General features: G+C 37.8%; 1 protein-coding gene across 2 annotated transcripts in view; it reads left to right on the top strand.

Annotated features, from left to right (window-relative positions):
- Window positions 1–19,289, top strand: part of Nebl (nebulette) — a 289,620-nt gene that overhangs the window by 195,588 nt on the left and 74,743 nt on the right. Inside the window, exons 1-4 of one of the 2 annotated variants that reach the window (XM_090318999.1) lie at window positions 6,000–6,360; window positions 6,460–6,531; window positions 11,569–11,673; window positions 14,091–14,201. The exons of the other annotated variant lie outside the window; for it this stretch is intronic. Coding sequence (XP_090175125.1) covers window positions 6,280–6,360; window positions 6,460–6,531; window positions 11,569–11,673; window positions 14,091–14,201 — 369 coding nt within the window. The 5' untranslated portion in view covers window positions 6,000–6,279. Of the gene's footprint in view, window positions 1–5,999; window positions 6,361–6,459; window positions 6,532–11,568; window positions 11,674–14,090; window positions 14,202–19,289 lie in introns of those variants that run through there. 2 annotated transcript variants of the gene reach the window in all.

Here is a 19,289-nt window from a genome sequence, read left to right as displayed (position 1 = left end):
GCACATGACTCATGAAGCATGAAGTAAGTTCATTTCAAAGATTTGAACATTAATAACTGAGAGTCAGAGAGATGTTATACTTGGTTCAAAGGTCAATTGGGAGAGCTATACATCGCAAGTAATAAGGAGTTGCTGAAATAAATTTATAAAGAGATGCAAATAGGGTCTATCAGCAGTGTGGTAATCAATTGCTTCTCCCTGAACACAATTACTTGATGTTTCTATTGATAAAGATCTATGGATTTTTATTATTATCAGTTTTTAAAAACAATTTATGAAATTACAAAATAATTCAAGGATGTTTTAATCCCAAGGGAGCACTAGATGAAATACCAGTAATTTCAGTGAACCCTGACACATTTCACACAGAACTCTAGGAAAAGATTACTCCCTATAGAAGCCAAGTGTTTGATCCAGGCTGACTCCTCAGTTCTGGATATAAGCCACACACGGATGACTGAACCCTTGGCTTTCTCTAAGCCTGGACTGAAGGTATGATTATAGTATTAGCTTTACGAACAGTGAACTAAGTTCTCAAGTAAGTTGTAAATGACATCATAGATTTTTTGTTCACTAAGTGCCTATGTTAACATGGACACTAAGTCTATACAGTGAGTTAGAATACTTCTTCACCTGGAAGAGAAAGACGAGAACATGATTTTAATTTGGCCTTCCTGCCGTAGCTATCTTGGAAATCCTTATATTCCAAATTATTTGCATTTGCTTATTCTTCTCTCCCTCCAGTGTTTACTTTTATATATAGGTCTTGTGAAAGTAGGAATAGAAATGCTTTGGAGCCTGGAGTTTGGCCTAGTGGTAGAGTGCTTGCCTAGCATTCACGAAGACCCGGGTTCGATTCCTCAGTACCACATACACCGAAAAAAGCTGGAAGAGGTGCTGAGGCTCAAGTGGTAGAGCTCTAGCCTACAGAAAGTCCAAGGACAGGGCAGGCCCTAAGGTCAAGCCCAGGACTGACAAAAAAAAAAAAGAAATGCTGCAAAACAGTCTGTCAAATCTTTCTTTAATAGTAGAAGAGGTAATGATGATAATTACTCTGATAAACATATTCTTTTGACCTCTAATGAATCAACTGTAATGAAATAGCCATTAAAAAGGATAAAAAAAAGGGACCAAGAGTTTGGCCCAGGGGTGGAATGCTTGCCTATCATGCTTTGAAAATTCAGGTTTGAGTCCTCAGTACCACATACATAGAAAAAGCTGGAAGTGGTGCTGCGGCTCAAGCAGTAGTGTTGTAGCCTTGAGAGAGCCCACGGACAGTGCTCATGACCTGAGTTCAAGCCCCAGGACTAGCAAAAAAAACTGAAAAAGGATATGGAAATGTTAGCTATAGACAAATATTGAACTAATATTAAACAAGTCTTCTTAAATTCAGGGCAAATTGCTCTATTATGCTGTTTCCTGCCCCCTCCCCCACCTTCTTCTCCAACTTTGTCACTTGAGCAGGTGCCAAATGATTTGTAAACATATGAAGCAAAGGTAAAATAACCAGAGGACCAAGAATAACTGAGAATAAAGAAATATCTAGGAGACAGTCATCAATAGCCAGCTAACTACAAATGAATGTGAAAAAAAATGTCCAAGCAGGAAAATGAACCTTCAAAAACAAACCTCTCTTAACTATAAATATTTTATCATGAGAAATGTTTCTGAAAATGAAATTGAATCTGTTTATCTGCAAGTTATCCTTGTTGGGGCAGAAGGAACTCCTTCCAATCTCCTTAAAATTTTGCTCAGTGAATGCTGAAATAGACTGAAAATAAGCAGACTAGTAGATAGGCATACAAGTTTATTCTGTGACAGGGAGAGAGAGAGGGAGAGGGAGAGGGAGAGGGAGAGGGAGGGAGGGAGAGGGAGGGAGGGAGGGAGAGGGAGAGGGAGAGGGAGAGGGAGAGGGAGAGGGAGAGGGAGAGGGAGAGGAAGCCAGTGCCGGTTAGAAGCTTCTATCACCCCTTCCTGGCGTTAAGGGCAGAAGGCAGAGGTATGAGAGTAAATGGCTTTAGGGGAGAAGAGTGACTTCCAGTGAGATAATAGCTAGGGACCAAGTTTGTGTACACTCTGGCGTGATGTTTGACTTTCATTCTCTTTTTCTGATATGAGTTTACTCCTCCTTGGCTATTGAAATAGCAGAGAGTAGAAGACAAGTTATGTTCCCTGTTGGCAGACTCAGTCTTTGGGTAAGCTAAAGGAGCTTTAGAGATGAAGCTTTTCCAATATCTACTGTTGTACTTCTGTTTAATACAATCTCTATAACCAGGTGCTGTATTTTAGAGTGACATCTTTTGGATGTTTTATTAACTCAGAACTGCATCATCCTGATCTATTCTGGATTCTTATTTGCAAGTCATTTTATGTCATTATGTTGGGGACAAGCACACATCCTATTACTAAGAAAAGGAGGAGGGGCCAGGAGTTTGGCCTAGTGGTTAAAGTGCTTGCCTAGCATGCACGAAGACCTGGGTTCGATTCTTTGGTACCACATACATAGAAAAAAGCCAGAAGTGGTGCTGAGGCTCAAGTGGTAGAGCTCTAGCCTTGAGAAAGTCCAAGGACAGTGATCAGGCCCTGAGCTCAAGCCCAGGACTGGCAAAAAAAAAAAAAAGAAAAGGAGGAGGACATGAATTAGGTATTGACTATGTCAGCAACCAAGAAATAATGGTCCACTGTGACCCCAACGACACTGAGAAGAGTCATATACTCTGTGGCTTGTAGTAGTGGTACTCCTGAATTCTGCACTCTTCGGCAAGGGCACACCTCCAGAAGCTGTCAGTGCCTATTTCGCAGTTGCTATAAGTACACAAACTATACAAAGACCAAATGACTTCTGTATAAGTAAATACATAAATACAAGTTAGTTTGTGTCTTTGGCTTATATGCTTCTTGCCTTTGAAATGATACTGATGCCATAGAGTTTCACCTTGTAAATGACAAGCCTCTCACTTTAAAGGTTTTTCTCCTGTGTACCTATACTTGGTACTGGTAAAATGGTTCCAGCACTTTCCTTTTATTCACCTGGCAGTGCAGTTTTTTCTTCTATGCAGAGTAAGAAGAAAAGAGGGCTTAAATATCTTGATCTAAAGGGCATGGTAGCGCTAGACTAGAAGGTTGAGGGTCTTACTATAGGTAATGGGATCATCATGTTGGTCACAGTTTGTGTCATGGCTTGGGAAGAGGACCTAAGTAAAAAAATATAGGTGAGTGGTGTGGCTCAAGAGGTAGAGTGCTATAGCCTTGAGAAATAGAAGCACAGGGCAGTGCCCAGGCACTCAGTTTAAGCCCCAGGACTAGCAATATTTCCCATGGGATGATCTAAGGTGAAAATATACATTAGAATACACATTAAATTTGTTTTTTAAAGGAGATAGGAACATAATAACTTTTCTTATTCCCCAGATAGATTGTAGCATATTGACAAGAGAGCTTAGCTGTGAAAAATGCAGATTTTACTATTTTGGGAGAAATTTGACCTGAATTTCATAACTATATTCATAGGTGGAAGGAAAAAAGGATACATTTGATCAAAAGTATTCTGTGTGGCTTGCCAGATAATACATTGAAATGTTCATCCAATGAGTCTTGAATTATGTTTTTTGTTTGTTTGATTTTTTTTACTTCCTAATTTTAGCACAAAGTGCCTTTTACTTGTTTCTACTAGCAAGCACAGTACCCAGCATGCAGCACCTATTTGTTAAACAAGGCTCCAGTTTGCTCTTGCTCGTTGACATGGGCAGTTAATTTTTCATGCCTTCAATTTCATCCTCAGTGAGAGTAAGGCAGGCTTTCAGTGCTTTCAGTGGCTTCCTGAGGATCACTTTGACTTTAAAGTCTGCTTCCCAAATCTTAACCGGAAAGTCTGTGATTTTTGAAACATTGTATTTGATGGTGGGTTTTGATTTTAAAGTGTCTGTGCCTTATATTATGCTTTTCTTGCAGCACAGCGGAGGGAACTCATAGCATGGTAGGATATGTACAGATGGATGCCAATACAGAGATCATCCACTAACCATGGGGAAGATACATCACCATAAGTGACACAGGTCTTATCATCTCAAACTGGATCCAAGAAGGATGTGTCATAGGTGGCTTGAGCAAGATTTTCCTGTATATTTCTAGAGGCTTATGAAGAAAATATTCCTTCCTACAAATTCATTCCTCCCTAAAGGTAACATCATAGATTCTCTTTAGAATCTTAGAATCATCTTTTGGCAAAGGATATGAGAGAAAAAGAAATAAGTGTTCACCATTCTTCTTGTGGGACAAGCATAATGTGCAAAGAATTTCCTTGTAGACGGAGCTGTACCAGGCAGGCGTGGTAGTTGTGAATTTGAAGTTTCCCAAATTCAGCAGGCCAGGGACAATTTCTTTTTGGCATTCTGCCATAAACAAGATATATAATGTCATTAATTTAATCTGTATCAGAATCTATTGTGTGACAATAAAACTCTCAGTATATACATTTTGCCAGAACAGAGACGTTTTCTTATTCTTCACAAAAGAATGCCAGTTTTCTAGAATCATTAGTGTCATTACAAAGCAATGAAAAAGGCCTAGGTGTGGCAACTCCTACTTCTAATTCCAGCCATCAGGAGGTGAGGGCAGAAGGATCACAAGTTTCAAGACGCTTTGGGCTACACAGGGAAACCTTATTACAAAACAAAACAAAATGAAACACAACTAACACAACTCCCTTATCAAAATAAAAGTCTCAGGGGTAGACAGATGAAAGTAAATCAGATGAGCTGGATAGGATTCGTAGTTGGTAATTAGTAGGTTATATAAACTAAAATAGGCTTCCTTTTGGTTGAGTATCTTCTTGGAACTTATCTGTATTGATGTAATATGTGGATTGGCAGAGGCAGAGATTGTTATTCAGGTTTCTCAGAGACTTGCTTGAGAAACTTGCTTTATTCTCTAGCAAATGTTTCATAGAAATTCTGCCTCAAAAACTGTATTGGAATACCATTTGAGAATTAATCTATTTATAATGATTATGTAGAATGTTTTTCCTGTCAGAATTTTCAATTTAATGAGGTCAAGGCAATTTTCCTTTAACAAATTGAAAACTGGATCTGATATGAAGACAAAAACCACATCATACTTGGCTAATGAAAATGATGTGTTATTGTGAATAAATGTGTATTTTATGTAATTAGTTCCATCCTTCAAGATGGAGTATTTTTTTGGTTTAACATTGATATACTATAGTTTTATAAAAGTAGATTTAATATTAGATTTAAGCAGCCAGAGTAATAATTTGTGAATTACATAGCCTTGGTATTACCTACACTAACAACCAAGGATTTGTTGTGATTACATATCTATTTATATGTAGATATGTAACAAATCTATACCATAGAATAAGTGTTATGGTAGCTTATTTTTTTCAAGTGTGTACTATGCCTTTGAAGAATGTACAAATCGGTGAATTTGTAAAAAATTGGCACAATGAGCAGAATTTCAAGACAATGATTATTTTCTAGAATTCTTAAATGATAAATCAACATGGTTTTTGTAACTTCTCATTGTTAATGATTTTTACCATGAGCAAAATATAATGCTGCCTAATGTAAGATTAACAGTTATAACTGACTCAATAGATTCTTTGAGGTGGTTCAAAGGGCTTTTCATAATGAATTTGTAGCATAAATGCATATTGTTTTTAGGATGTAGGAAGTACATAAATGTCTCATAAAATATTTAACTCGGGTTACTGATAGGAGTTTGAATGATTCAGATTCTCTGTATGAAATCAGGGCTATCTCTGGCATTCCAGGGAAAGCTTTATTTAGAACTAGTTGAGGAATCTTGGAGATAACAGACCTGGGTGTGTGATATCTGGAGTGTTAAAGCTGTGTGGTTTCCCTAGAATCCTTATATTCTAAAACTATTTTATGAATGAATTGAATTAGTGCAAGATTAATTTTCTCCTTTGAATTTCTTAACAAGTTTAAAGGATATTGACTTTGAAAGTTTGTCAAATTGATTTTTGTCTGAAAAAAAAATGTTACTGCTACTTCATTTCAAGAGACTGACCCTGTCAGATCCCTGAGTCCTATCCTGGGTCCTATTCTGGGTCCTATTCTGTTCACTCACTCACCATTGAGATAAGGAGAGTCAAGTGGGAGCCAGAAGCAGAGCAGAAGCCTGGCAAGGTCACTGCTGCTCAGGCACCAGAGACACATAGCTCAAGGACACTGTGGTCCATATAACGACACTACATCAGGGAAGTTTTAAAATATTAATATTTTGACAGGGTAAAAAATGAGGGATCCGGTGTTTGAGGATGTAAAAGATGAAACTGGAGAGGAAAAAACAAAAGAAGAAGAAAGTGAAGAACAAAAGGTGAGTGAGAAAGAACCAACAGAAGAACAGTATTCATTCTTGTAGACAGATAATAAAAAAGAGATCTTTTCCTTTTTTTCTCTCTTTTCCCCCAACCAGGTATGCTTTAAGCCTGTTATCGAAGACCTAAGCATGGAACTGGCCAGAAAATGCACTGAATTCATTAGTGATGTAAGTGGCTCGAGACATTTTTGGCTTATTTTATTTGTAATTGCATGTGTGGAATAGTTATGAAAGAGTCTTGGAGATGAAATTTTGTATTAAAATACAATTATTTTCCAGATTGCAGAACTAAGTGCAGACAGTTTAAGTAATTTCTTCAAGGCCACCTAGACAGAGAATTTTTACTAGAGCCAATGTTCTCCTTCTGAATCCAGAATCCTGTCTCTTAGGAATTTTGCTTTTACTCTGGCATGAAATCCTAACACACCCAATTATAGAGCATATTTCATTTGGGAACCCTAAATGGGAACCTCTTCAAACTTAGTATGATGTAACTTATCTTGGGAAGACCTCTAAATGATGGTTAATATAGCTGATATTTATCTAAATGAATTCTTTTAAAAATATGAAATCTGTTGAAAAATCTGATGTATACAGTTGTTTTTCAAACAAGAAAATGAACCTGTTTATATACATATCGCATTTACAATTTAGAAGTTATGAAGAGCAAAACTGTTATTTAAGAATCTCAATCTAAATAGTGATATTAGTGAAAAGAGCCATAATTTTACGACTTTTTTCAGTTACTGAGATTAGTTTATATGACATATAATGGACATCTTAGAATCATTGAACTTGTACAGGCACACATATGTGTAGTAGATCTGTAATTTAGTATTCTAGAAGTACAAAGAATGATATTACAATCTAAGGATGAGAGCTCAAGTGATTAATACAGGCAACCTGACTTCTATCAAGTGAACACATGCTATGTCTTTATTTAGTGAGATTGCTACGATCCTAGACGTTTAAGTGGTTGGTGAGCAAAGTGATGGGAGAATTTGTTTGTTTTCAGTGCAAGTTCATCCTGGTTAGTGGAGTCCGCCTTCATGAGTAGACTTGACATTAACAGGGAACAGTGATTCATATGGCCAAACCGTACACTTCAAGTTAGTATTTATAATAGATCAAATAATTATAGCCGAAAAATGCTGAATATACTTTGGGGAACGTTGTGAGTGTTCAACCAATGCGAGTTAATAATGGCTTTCACCATTCCATCTGTAACCATTCCATCTGTCTTGCCTCTATCCAATAGTGTATTATGTGTGACTCTTCTAATTTGTTAGAGCTACAAGATGGTGGTGGGAATCTATTGCTTCCCATATACTTGACTGTGATGTAATTAAACTTTAGAATGAGTATTTCTTCCTACCGTTACTTACTAATCAGAATCAGCCACTTAGCATGTGTGCGAGTTCTTTGTGAACTGCAGTCATGGTGACTTAACAATGATAGCAATAACTACAGTGTCACTGTCAGTTAAAATGTGTTCATTATGATGTGCCAGCTATTATAACTTCTGAGATAGATTCTCCTGTTTCTCCTCATTTTAGAAGTGAGAAGATGGAAGCACAGAGTGGTTACATAAGTAGCCTGGATAAATACAGTAGGGGCAGGATTAGGACTTGCATACACAGCTCTTTATTGTATTGTGTTACTATTCCCCGGGGGGGGGGGGAGGAGTTCTCTCTCTATTCCTCACTTCTCAATTCTGAAAGAGTTCTAGCCTCCAAGGTAGCTGATTTTGTTTTGTTTTGTGTTAACCTAATATTTGTTTTATTTTCCTGGCTAAACTGTCTATGATATGTGTTTGTCAAATACCTAATCAACATTAAAGTCAGTTAAACCTGTCCACTCCATTGAACATCTAGAATCACAGATCTAGTAATCTTTTGAGAGACATCTCTCACAAAAGATATTGGATAAAATGGAAGTGTTTTGTAGGTGTCATATAAATTAGGCACAAAGAGCTAGTTGCATCTGTATTCCACCTCTGACTCAATTTTTTTAAAGCTTTTAAGGGTATTTATTTGTGTGGCAGTGGGAATATTTTTTCCAGGCAAATCAATACTATTTATTGTATATACATCCAACCAGTGCTGAAAACCTCAAATTCCTTAGCTACGCTTCCGGAGAGAGAAGGTTCAGCCTATATCAGAAAACCTTAAAAAAAAAAACAACAAACTTGGTCATTACCTGTCCAGTTAACTAACAAGAATGGAGCCACATTGCTTTTTTCCCAGGGTTTACCAAAGTTAGTTGATATGATTTCATTATAAAAAGACATCCTAGATGCTGTCAGCACAGCATGCATGAAAGAGAATACCTTCAAACATTTCTCATCTGTCATCTAGCTTCAGTCATTAGCTAATCTGGGCTGGGAGAAGGAAGGAACGCTGAACTAATTGCGCTCAATTGTTGAGAAGACATTGTGGGAACCTTGGGTTGAGGCAAAGAAAAAGGAAATGTTGGGAGGCAACTTACTGATCACAAATCCTACCATTTTACTCATTTTTAATTTTAAAATATGTTGAGTTGTGTTGCTGTTTAAGAGTACAAAATGATTGCAAGCAACAGGAAAACCTACTTCAGTGACTTAACAAATGGGTATTTGGGGAAAAGATTTGTTCCCAAATAGAAAGCTTGAGGTAGGTAGCCTCAGAACTGGTAGCTTCGGTTCAGTGGATGCTATTTTCCAGGCTCTTTTTCTTGTATCCTACCATCGTCAATGTGGTGGGATGTATATTATTCTGTGATGGCATCATTGTTGCTGCTTTTAATGTTAGATTTTATGACACCTGTGTGTCAAAGTACTATGCGAAGTGTCTCCTTTTATACTAGAAACAACAGACACCTTGCTGGAAAGACCTCCCTTATGTTTCATGGCCTGAGCTGAGCACCTAGGCCTCTTACTCCCAAGGTCAAATAGAAAGTATGGCCATACTTACTTCAGATCAGTTTGTCCTTTTGAGTTAACAGGGGCCCGGTTATTCTCATGGATCTATCTGGGTTCTGATATTAGGAGAGAAGAGAAACAGCTGGAGAATCTTTCCAATGATGGGTCCAGCCTTTGCTTTTAAGATGTAGACATGGTTGCAATAGCAAGTAATTATTGATTGTATGATTTTTATTTAATGTCAGTTTAGTGTTGTTGATTGATGGGGCTCTTTGGCCTTTATCACCCTGGTTATCTTTTTTTAAAATAGAAAACCTTAAGATAATTTTCATTTTTTTTCATTTTGTCCTTCAACTTGTAAAATCATTAGACATAGTACACAAAACAATTTATTAGCGATCATATACAATTTCATTAAAAACCATTCCCAAACTCATTTGAAGTCCTGCAATTGTGTGTGTGTGTGTGTGTGTGTGTGTGTGTGAGAGAGAGAGAGAGAGAGAGAGAGGGGGGGGTCTTTAGTAGATTTTAGAATATGAACTCCAACAAGCAAGTGCCTTTAAATTTTTAAACACAACTTGAATTTAATGACATAGCTGTGCATATTTTTCTAATAAAGACCAAAGAAAGTAATGAAGTGGACACTGAAGACAGAAATATTTGCCTGCAGAACAAAGGAAGTAAATACTTCACCCTTATCCAGAGCTCCTGTCCTGAACATTCTTCTCCTGTCAGACTTATCAGGAGGCCCATAGCCAGAAGCACATACCACTGAAGTGAAGAATGTGAATGTGATGGGGGAAAGATGGTGGCAAAAGATAAAAATAATGAGCCAAACTTAAGCCTAATGATAGACTATTTTTTTTCTCACACTTAATTATATAACGGAGATACTCTTTTTACCCCCTCCTTGTGATCAAAATAGCCTACTATTTATCATACTGCCATTAACGATTTAATTACTAGTGACTGAGGAGGGTGATTTGCAGGAACCTAAAATTATGGCTAATCTCTGTAAAGAAAAAAAAGTAATTTAGTGCTCAGATAAGATAAATATGTTCTCTTGTTGATTTCATGAATAAAGCAAGTGTGTAATGTGGTAGGCATTAATATCTCAGAGTCACAGCAGTGAAATATGGAACTCTGAAGTCACTCACCGTGTTTGTATCTGGGTTATGGCTCGGGTCAAGTCATGCCCCTCAGATCACGTTTGCTGATGGGAGAATCTCCACAAAATGTTAGCACATAACATCAATATTAATCACATCCTCCAAGAACCTGGTAGTATATACAATTAAATGCCACCATGGAGTGTTAATTAGAAACACCATATAATTTATCATCTGAACTGGGACACTTTTTCCAGACTAAGTATTTATTTACAGATTGGGATAGATAAATATGACTTTATTACAGGATATTATAACTTATAGCAGTTTACCTCCATCCCTGTGACTTTATTGAAGTTTTCTGCTGCAGTGTTTAGATTACACAGCAGTAGGTGTGACAACAGGATGACATTGTGAGGACCGTCTCTAAATTTCCTGACTCTTTCCTACTGGCCTCTCCCCAAGAGGAGGAGAGAGCCAAATTTTATCAGGAAGGTTGAGAGAACAGAGGAAAGTGTTCAGCTAGGCCACTCTGGGCGTCCTTGCTGATCTGCTTGCTCTCAGCTAGAAGGAACATTCTAGAATGATTTATATGATTTTGCAAGTTTCTTGGGCAGATTTGGGGAGGAAAGGAAGATAGGGAGGCAAAGAGTGTACATAAATCGAACATGCTTTACTTGGGGGGAATTAATTAGTAACTCAAAGTGCCATCTTCATTCCAGTTTAGCTTTCTCTCTCCACGGAGTGGTACCAATGCTAATTAGTAGTCTCCATTTGTTTCATTTCTGCCTGAATTACTGAATGCAGAACATGTGTTCTGATAAATGATTGGTTTTCTGCCTTGAGGTGGGCAGCTCTGGTTCTCTTCTCATTGTAGACTCAACTGTGAAGGTCAGGGGCTTAGAAGAAGGGTACCTGTGAGGAGATAAGAGCACATTGAGTGGTCAGGCTGGGCAGGCAGGACCCACAGTCTCAGCCTGACTGCCCCGGGGTGGCTCTCCCATGGTGCCAAGGACAGTCCTCCTCCCTCCTGCGCCTCACCTCTGCAATTCTGTGCTGGGTTTCTGGGTGTCCACTTGCTGTTTTTGAGATTAGCCCATACACTGACTTAATGGGTTGGCTTAAATCTCTGTTCAGATGGACCATTGCAACAGCTTTTCTTGCAGCTCCCCTTATGCTAATTATTTTCTTTTTCAGATCCATTATAAAGAAGAGTATCAAAAGTCGAAAGACAAATGTACGTCTGTGACTGATACTCCCATGCTAAATCATGTAAAAAATATTGGTGCTTTTATTTCTGAGGTAAGATTTCAATAAACGCACGAAATGAGACTGTTTTCTCCTTTTAGTGTTTGTTTACATAAAAGTCTGTGCATTAAATTTAGAGTAGTTTTTAAGGTACCAGTGCATATTGGTCATATATAAATCATTATCTATTATTGATTTCTTTTTCTTTCTTTCTTTCTTTTTTTTTTTTTGGTGGGTCATGGGGCTTGAACTTGGCCTGGGTGCTGTCCCTCAGCTCAAGGCTACCAACCTACCCCTTGAGCAAAGCCCCACTTCCCGCTTTCTGGAGGTTAATTGGAGATACGAGTCTCAGGTACTTTTGTGCCTGGGCTGGCTTTGAACCTGGATCCTCAGATCTCAGCCTCCTGAGTAGCTAGGATAATAGGCATGAGCCACCGAGCCCAGCTTCCATTATTGGTTTTTATACTTGATTGTCATATTATATGTGGGGTTTGACTCCATACCTTTCTTAATTATATAGAATTATTCTTCAATGAAGGATGCTTTTATTCAATAAGTAGTAAGTTCTGAAAAAGTAGTTAATTTCAGAAGTTCTAAATCACTCATTTCCCAAGAGTCATTAGAAATAAACAATTGAGCTTTATTTTGGAAATCAGTGAATTTTAGCAGTAGACTCTACAAAATGTGATTGTTGATAATAATTTTAAATTAGATTATTTTGAGTGGGCTGAAATTCAGTTCTACAGAGATATCTATTATGAAGCCCCAGAGAGGAAAGTAAAATACACTACCTTCATTTATTAGCTGGAAAAGAAGCATGTAGTCTGTTTCTGAGAGTACTGGGACCTGCAGTTTATGTTGCACTGTAAAACATGATGTTGACAATATTTCTGTGTTGAAGCATTCAATACTCTAGTTGTGAATAAACATGAAAAAAGGATGGATAAAATAGTACTGTAGATGACTTGATCTCTAGTGTTTTACACATTGGCAAAAGATGAACTTGTCATCTTCATAAGATTATCTGTGAACGTGAAACAATTCTGAGAAAATCAGTCCATTTTCTTTTATTCTTGTCAGCATCTAGAGTTGTGGGGACCAAGGCTTACATGGGATAAATGGTCAAAGTTCACCATCCACGTCAAGCTGTGAGTGGGGAGGGACACAAGCCTCATCCACAGAATATGAAAGAAGGGTGGATTAGCTAGATTATTTCCCCTTCCACAAAGAAATTTTTGGTGTTTTGGAACTCATGATTGATTAATTTTCCTGATGGAGTTAATTGCTGAGAAAAAAAAATTGCAAGTGGATGATCCATTGTGTTTCCTTGGATCTAATTTTCCCAGGAGGATAGGGTGAATGATTGTTTGCCTTTTCAAATAATGACTGGGTTTACCCAGATCCAGCACAGGCTGATCTCAAAACAAACTCAGAACAAGCAAGCACCTCTTCCTCTGTGGCTATAGGAGGTTGAGAGCATTCGAATAAAGGACATTCCTTTAAAAATTATTACTTGAATGTGCAAATGGACGGAATTTCATCCAGTACTTCCAGACACGAAAATGGGCAGCTAACATTTCCTTCTTCTTAAAAATTAAAAGAAGTATTGATTAGCACATCATAATTTATACCTACTTATGGGGTATGGTATAATATTTCAATACATGTATATGATATACATGTATGTGATAAATTGGGGAAATTAATGTTTCCATTTCTTTATCGTTACTTTGTGTTTGGAGTCTTTGAGCTCCTCTCTTCTAATTAATGGTAAAATATGTAATTGGTTGCTGTGAACTGTGTCACCTATGGTATTGTAAAAGACAAAGACATACTACTTGTATCTAATTGTGTTTTGGTTCCTGTTAACCAGTTTCCTAATATTATCCTGTCCCAGTCCTCTTCCCAGGCTCTAGTTATCTGTTTCTTTGCCTTTAGGACTATACAGTAAGTTCTGATTTTCTGAAACAACTCAATTGTCTCATTATTCTGATTGCTCACTGATCTTACATACAAAACTGAACACACACCAAAGGATTTATTTGTTTAGAAATGTACATAAGTTTAAATAGAAAAAATTGTTATATTCTGGTGTGTATCATTTAAGCCTTATCTTTGATAGATAGGATTTATTTCCGTGTCTTCCGAATATAGTGTTTAAAATTAAAATGGCCTACAGATTGCTTGAGAGTGAGAAGAGACCTGGCACTTGTTAGGTAGGCCCTTCACCACTTGAGTCGTGCCGCTAGACATTTCAGTTATATTTTTAGATAGGGTCTCATGCTGTTTTTGGAGTGCTGGTCTGGACCTCCATCCTTCTGTGTATACCCGTAGAGTGGATATGATTACATGCATGACCCACCATTCACAGCGCAGTCTGGCCTGTAGATTTCTATCTCCTGTTTTTTGTTCAGAATTAAAACAAAATAATGTGAATTTCTTTTCTTCTCCTCCCACCCCCATTCCTTTAGACAAAATACAAAGGCAACATTAAGGCTGAGCTTTCCAACTCTCTGTATAAGCAGATGCCAGCCACCATTGACAGTGTGTTTGCAAGAGAAGTTTCACAGCTTCAGAGCGAGGTGAGTTTTCCCACGCATGGTTAGATCTCGACGTGGCTCAGGCCTAGTCCCTCATACAAGTTCCTTAGCATTTTGGCAAATGTGAGGAAACAGCAGAAAACGTAAAGGACCTGAAAGTCCATGTCAGTCACAGAAGGCTATTTTCCCAAGAGCATGTTTTAATCTCATTTTGGCAGTTTAGATAGATAACATTCTTGTAGCAACTATTAAATGATCCTTTGATTGAACATATGATCCCCATGCAGAGAACATTTCAATAGTTTTCTAAAAGTCACGTATACGCAGATGGTTAATGTGTGGCCACAGGTCCAAGAGGCTCCCGAGTTTCCTTTTCGGTGGCGGTGCCCTTCATTCAGGATGGCTCGAGCTATCTGTAAGAGCTACATCTTTCAGGTGCAAGTGGCTGTTTTGGTGATTTTTCAGCTGCACACAAAGAAGTATCATCATGTAAACTAATTTTGACCCTCAAGGAATATAGGGGTACATTTTCTCCAAAGAGTTCATTAGTGCTTAAGTCATTTTTTTTTCCCTGCCTGTCTTGGGGCTTGATCTCAGGGCCTGGTCATTGTCCCTGAGGCTTTTTGTGCTCAAGGCTTTACCACTTGAGCCTCAGTGCCCCTTCTGGTTTTCTGAGCAGTTTATTAGGGGTAAGAGTCTCATAGACTTTCCTGCTCCAGTTGACTCCAAACTGCAATCCTCCAATCTCATCCTCCTGAGTAGCTAGGATTAAAGGAGGGAGCCACCAGCTAAATATTTGTTTATTATTTTTTGTGGGCCATGGGGCTTGAACTTGGCCTGGGTACTGTCCCTGACCTCTTCAACTCAAGACTACCACCCTACCCCTGAGCCAAGCCCCACTTCCCGTTTTCTAGAGGTTAATTGGAGATTAGAGTCTCAGTTCTTTTTGTGCCCGGGCTGCCTTCGAACCTTGATCCTCAGATCTCAGCATCCTGAGCAGCTAGGATTACAGGTGTGAGCCACCACACCCGGCCCAGCTGAGTAATTCTTAATACTCACAACATCCTGCATTTCTGGGAACATTATTTCAAAGAATAGGGTCCTTCTTACTGACTCATCATTTTGTTTTCTTTCCAGTAAAATCCAACCTTTCTTGTTGTTACTTTATTAATGTATTACTCAGCTCTGTAAGCGATACAAGAGTTGGAATTTTCTCTGTTCTCTACCTGTGGTCAGAACAGTCCCAGGCTCATAGGGATTCTCTAGTAAATACTTGTGAAATGGTTTTTGTTGTTGTTGAATTTGTTGGTTTTACTTAATCCATTGATCTGCTTTCTACCCCATTGTAGGTTAGTATTCCCAAAAAGCATTCAGAAATGGTAGCTATGTGTCAGATGCTGTTCTGTACATTTGACATGCATTTATATCAGTTAATTCTCACAATACCCTCATGAGATGTGGAAACAGAGGAGTGGCAAATTTAAATGATGTGCCCACAGTCACACTGCAAGTGTACAGGAGAGGCAGTACTTGCTCTAGGTAGTCTGGCTTCAGAGCTGGAGCTAACCACAAATAGTACCACATTTTCCTGCCATATTTTTTAGCCCTCTTTTCCTTATTAAGACAATTTGCTGTTTTCTCTAGAACCTCTTTACTTTTAAGTAGAAGATGTCTCAATAATTATAAAAACAACCCAATAATTGATGACTCGGAAAAAGTTCGGAGCTTTCTGTTGTGCCTCAAAGAACATCTTCCAGCTATTTATTATTGTAAATTTAAGCCTCTACATAGTATCCATGTTGACAGCTGGCTAATCTCAATCATGCTCCAGCAGACTAAAAATACATGGTGTCAAAAATCTTGCATGAATAAACGTGGCTACTTGCCCTGTCTTTTTCCTGCCGGCATCCAGACTCCTTTCTAAAGCACAACATCCTTGATGTGAGAGAAACAGTAATTATGAAATATAGAACAGAAGAAAAAGAATGTATGCTTGTCCTTCCTTCCTTCCTTCCTTCCTTCCTTCCTTCCTTCCTTCCTTCCTTCTCTCCTTCCTTCCTCCCTCCCTCCCTCCCTCCCTCCCTCCCTCCCTCCCTCCCTCCCTCCCTCCCTCCCTCTCTCTCTCTCTCTCTCTCTCTCTCTCTCTCTCTCTCTCTCTCTCTCTCTCTCTCTTGCTCAGTTCTAAGGCTTGAACTCAGCGCCTGGGTGCTAACCTTGAACTATTGTTGCTCAAGACTAGCACTTACTACTTTGAGCCACAGCTCCAATTCCAGTTTTCTGTGGTTAATTGGAGATAAGAGTCTCGAAGACTTTCCTGCCCATGCTGGCTTTGAATGCTGATCCTCAGATCTCAGCCTCCTGAGTAGCTAGGATTACAGGTGTGAGCCACTTGCGTCCAACTGCGCTTATTCTTCTACTTAATCAGGAAAGTAACAGTTTCAAATATTTTCATCTCATTTACAATTTTCCTACTTTCTTGATAGATGTATCGTATATAAATACTTGTAGTATAGAAGTTAATGTGAAAAATAATTCATATCAGATAGTTTCATACTTGAGTCTACATCTTGTGCCTTGCCTCTAGCCCTCTCTGCTTTGGTTATTTCTGAGATAGTCTCAGTTTTTGGTCCAGGTCAGTTTTGAATTGTGCTTCAAAACTACTATTTCTTCCCATGTAGGTAGAATTACAGATTCTTGCTAATTCTTACCACAGCTTGTTAGTTAAAATGAGTTTTTCTAACTTTTTGCCAGGAACCCCCTTGAATCCTAGTCTTTCCAATCTCTGTCTTCTGAGTACTTGAGATTACAGTTGTCATTTTAATATTTGTCAGAACAGTTTATCACTTGTATTGCTAACAAATGACATCTATAAGAGAATAAGCACCACGTATACTCGCAATTATCAGTAGTCTGTATTTAAATGTTAGTAAATAGTTATTAGTAAGTTAATAGGAAGTAATTGGCCATTAGTATGAAGTAAGAAAAACCCAGTTTTTGAAGTAGGTGCCTATTTTAAAGACTTGTATAATCCCAACTGTGTTTATTTAGGTTTGTGTGCATCAGTTTTATTATTTTTAAAACATTTGCGTTTCTCAGAGTATTTGACAACAAGAAGTATAGAAGTAGAAGAGCTATTTTCAAGATCCTGTAATAATTAAATAACCTTTCACTGTGTCTAAATAGTATTATGTTGTATTAGTGTAATTTAATTTAGACTGGTAAGAAAGTCATATTGTTTGGTGTTGCCTATTTACTATTTATAAAGATCTCAAATGAACTTGAAAATGGGATCGGTTTCACTCTGCCTGGAGGTGCTGGTGAGGTCTTTCTCAGCAGAACTATTTTAGGCTAGGTGTAAGTACTCTTCCTCATAGAAGTGTTATAGGATACTTAGCATCAGTATCCAGCTTTATGCATCTACGTTTTAATTGATATCGGCTACAGGTTCTGTTTCAGGAGTTCACAAGTGTCTGTGCTGTGGGACTACAAGCACACTTACCTAATGGTGCTTATTAAGCATGTTATAACAAACATCCTACATACATGTGTGTATAGGTTAGGCATAAAACTCTGGAAATGAAATATATAAATAAATATATAAATATATATTAATTATTAACATACAGTATGTATGTAAAGTAGATAGAACTTTTGCAAACTGTACTCTTAGGCTATCTAGTACCATAGCAACCTGAGCTCTCAAAGTGTGAAGAAAGCAAGTTTATCTTACAGAAATGCTATATAATAAGGACAAACCTCAAGATACAAAATTTATCAGAAAATGTATACCTTGCCTATCATTTTTTTCATTAGCTATTTTCAGGAAGAAAATTAATGCAATAAATGAAAATTCAGCTACCTCCTCATTGATGCCATCTCCGTTCTAAAGTAGTCCTTTAGTAACAGCAGCTATAAATGAAAAGACTATTTTAAAGCTGCAAGTAGAAAATTATGTAGCCTTTTTAAGAAAGAGTGCTTTTTTAAAATTGTACTTGATGAGTCACCATTTCTGTGATAACTCACAAAATGATCCTCTCTCTGCCTCGGTTCTGTTTATAAAATTGAAGTCTGATATTCAGTCTAAATTACAAAATACACCAGGCATCCATTAAAAGGAAGGTAGGCATGTGCTAGCTCTTTTTATTTAAGAAGAAAAATAACGTGGAAGTTGGGGTTGGTATTTTTTTTTTTTTGGCCTTATAGACTTGGCCATCCTTTGAACTTCTCCCTCTGTCCCTCAGAGTTATAATATGAAATGTAATGAAACTGAAATAATTGCCTTTGTCAGCTGTCTGTAGGCCCTTTGAAATTTCCCTGTTTAAATATGTCATTATTGAAAATGTGAAGATATAGCATCAGCATTAGATATCTCAATGGAGAACACTGATGTACTTGTACTGTCACATGATGAGCTATGAGCAGGGATACTTTTGTGTCCTGGTCACCAACCAAAGATACAGAAGTGATGGGGCTGGGCAGAAGTAAAGGAGTATATTAATGGTTAGAAATCTCAACACAGGCATAAAGAGGAAAATGTCACGACATGTGGATGTGTCCATAGCATTTAGCGGGTGGAAGATGATAACTTGGAATAAATTGAGTACAATTCTAACAGGATTAGGTTAGACCATTATAAGAACTTTAAGGAAGAACTGGGATTTGGATTAAAGGGTGCTTCACAGACATTCAAGAGTTAAGCCTCTGAATCCATTCAGATGCCTGGAGGTGCAGGAATCATGAATCATTGGTGGCTGTTTTCCCACATCCGAAGTTCTATGCTAGGAGTTAGGTTCTTTCTGTATGGCCAGATAAACTCAGCTCTGCAAAGACAGGTTGGGGTTTGATTAAAGGGAGAACTTTTCCACCAGAGATCTCCATACTTAGAGACAGTAATGTTCGATGTTGAAAAATTTTTAGAAAAATACTGAATAGAGAAGCAAGACAGGGGATTTAGGGATTCATAGTTGTACTAGGTGGGTTTTCAGGACAGGAAGATTCAATGGCTTTATTTGTAGAAATTGGTTTATAATTATTTCCTCAATCTGTTAAATTGTTATATTATCTAAGATAAGTGGATGGTTAATTTTGTTTATAAAACCTGTGAGGGATGGCAATGTATGAAAATGTTGA

The sequence above is a fragment of the Megascapheus bottae genome, chromosome 26, assembly GCF_031878675.1.
Source record: "Megascapheus bottae isolate mThoBot1 chromosome 26, mThoBot2.hap1, whole genome shotgun sequence".
Classification (NCBI taxonomy): Eukaryota; Metazoa; Chordata; class Mammalia; order Rodentia; family Geomyidae; genus Megascapheus; species Megascapheus bottae.
This window is presented reverse-complemented; position numbering and strand designations above follow the sequence as displayed.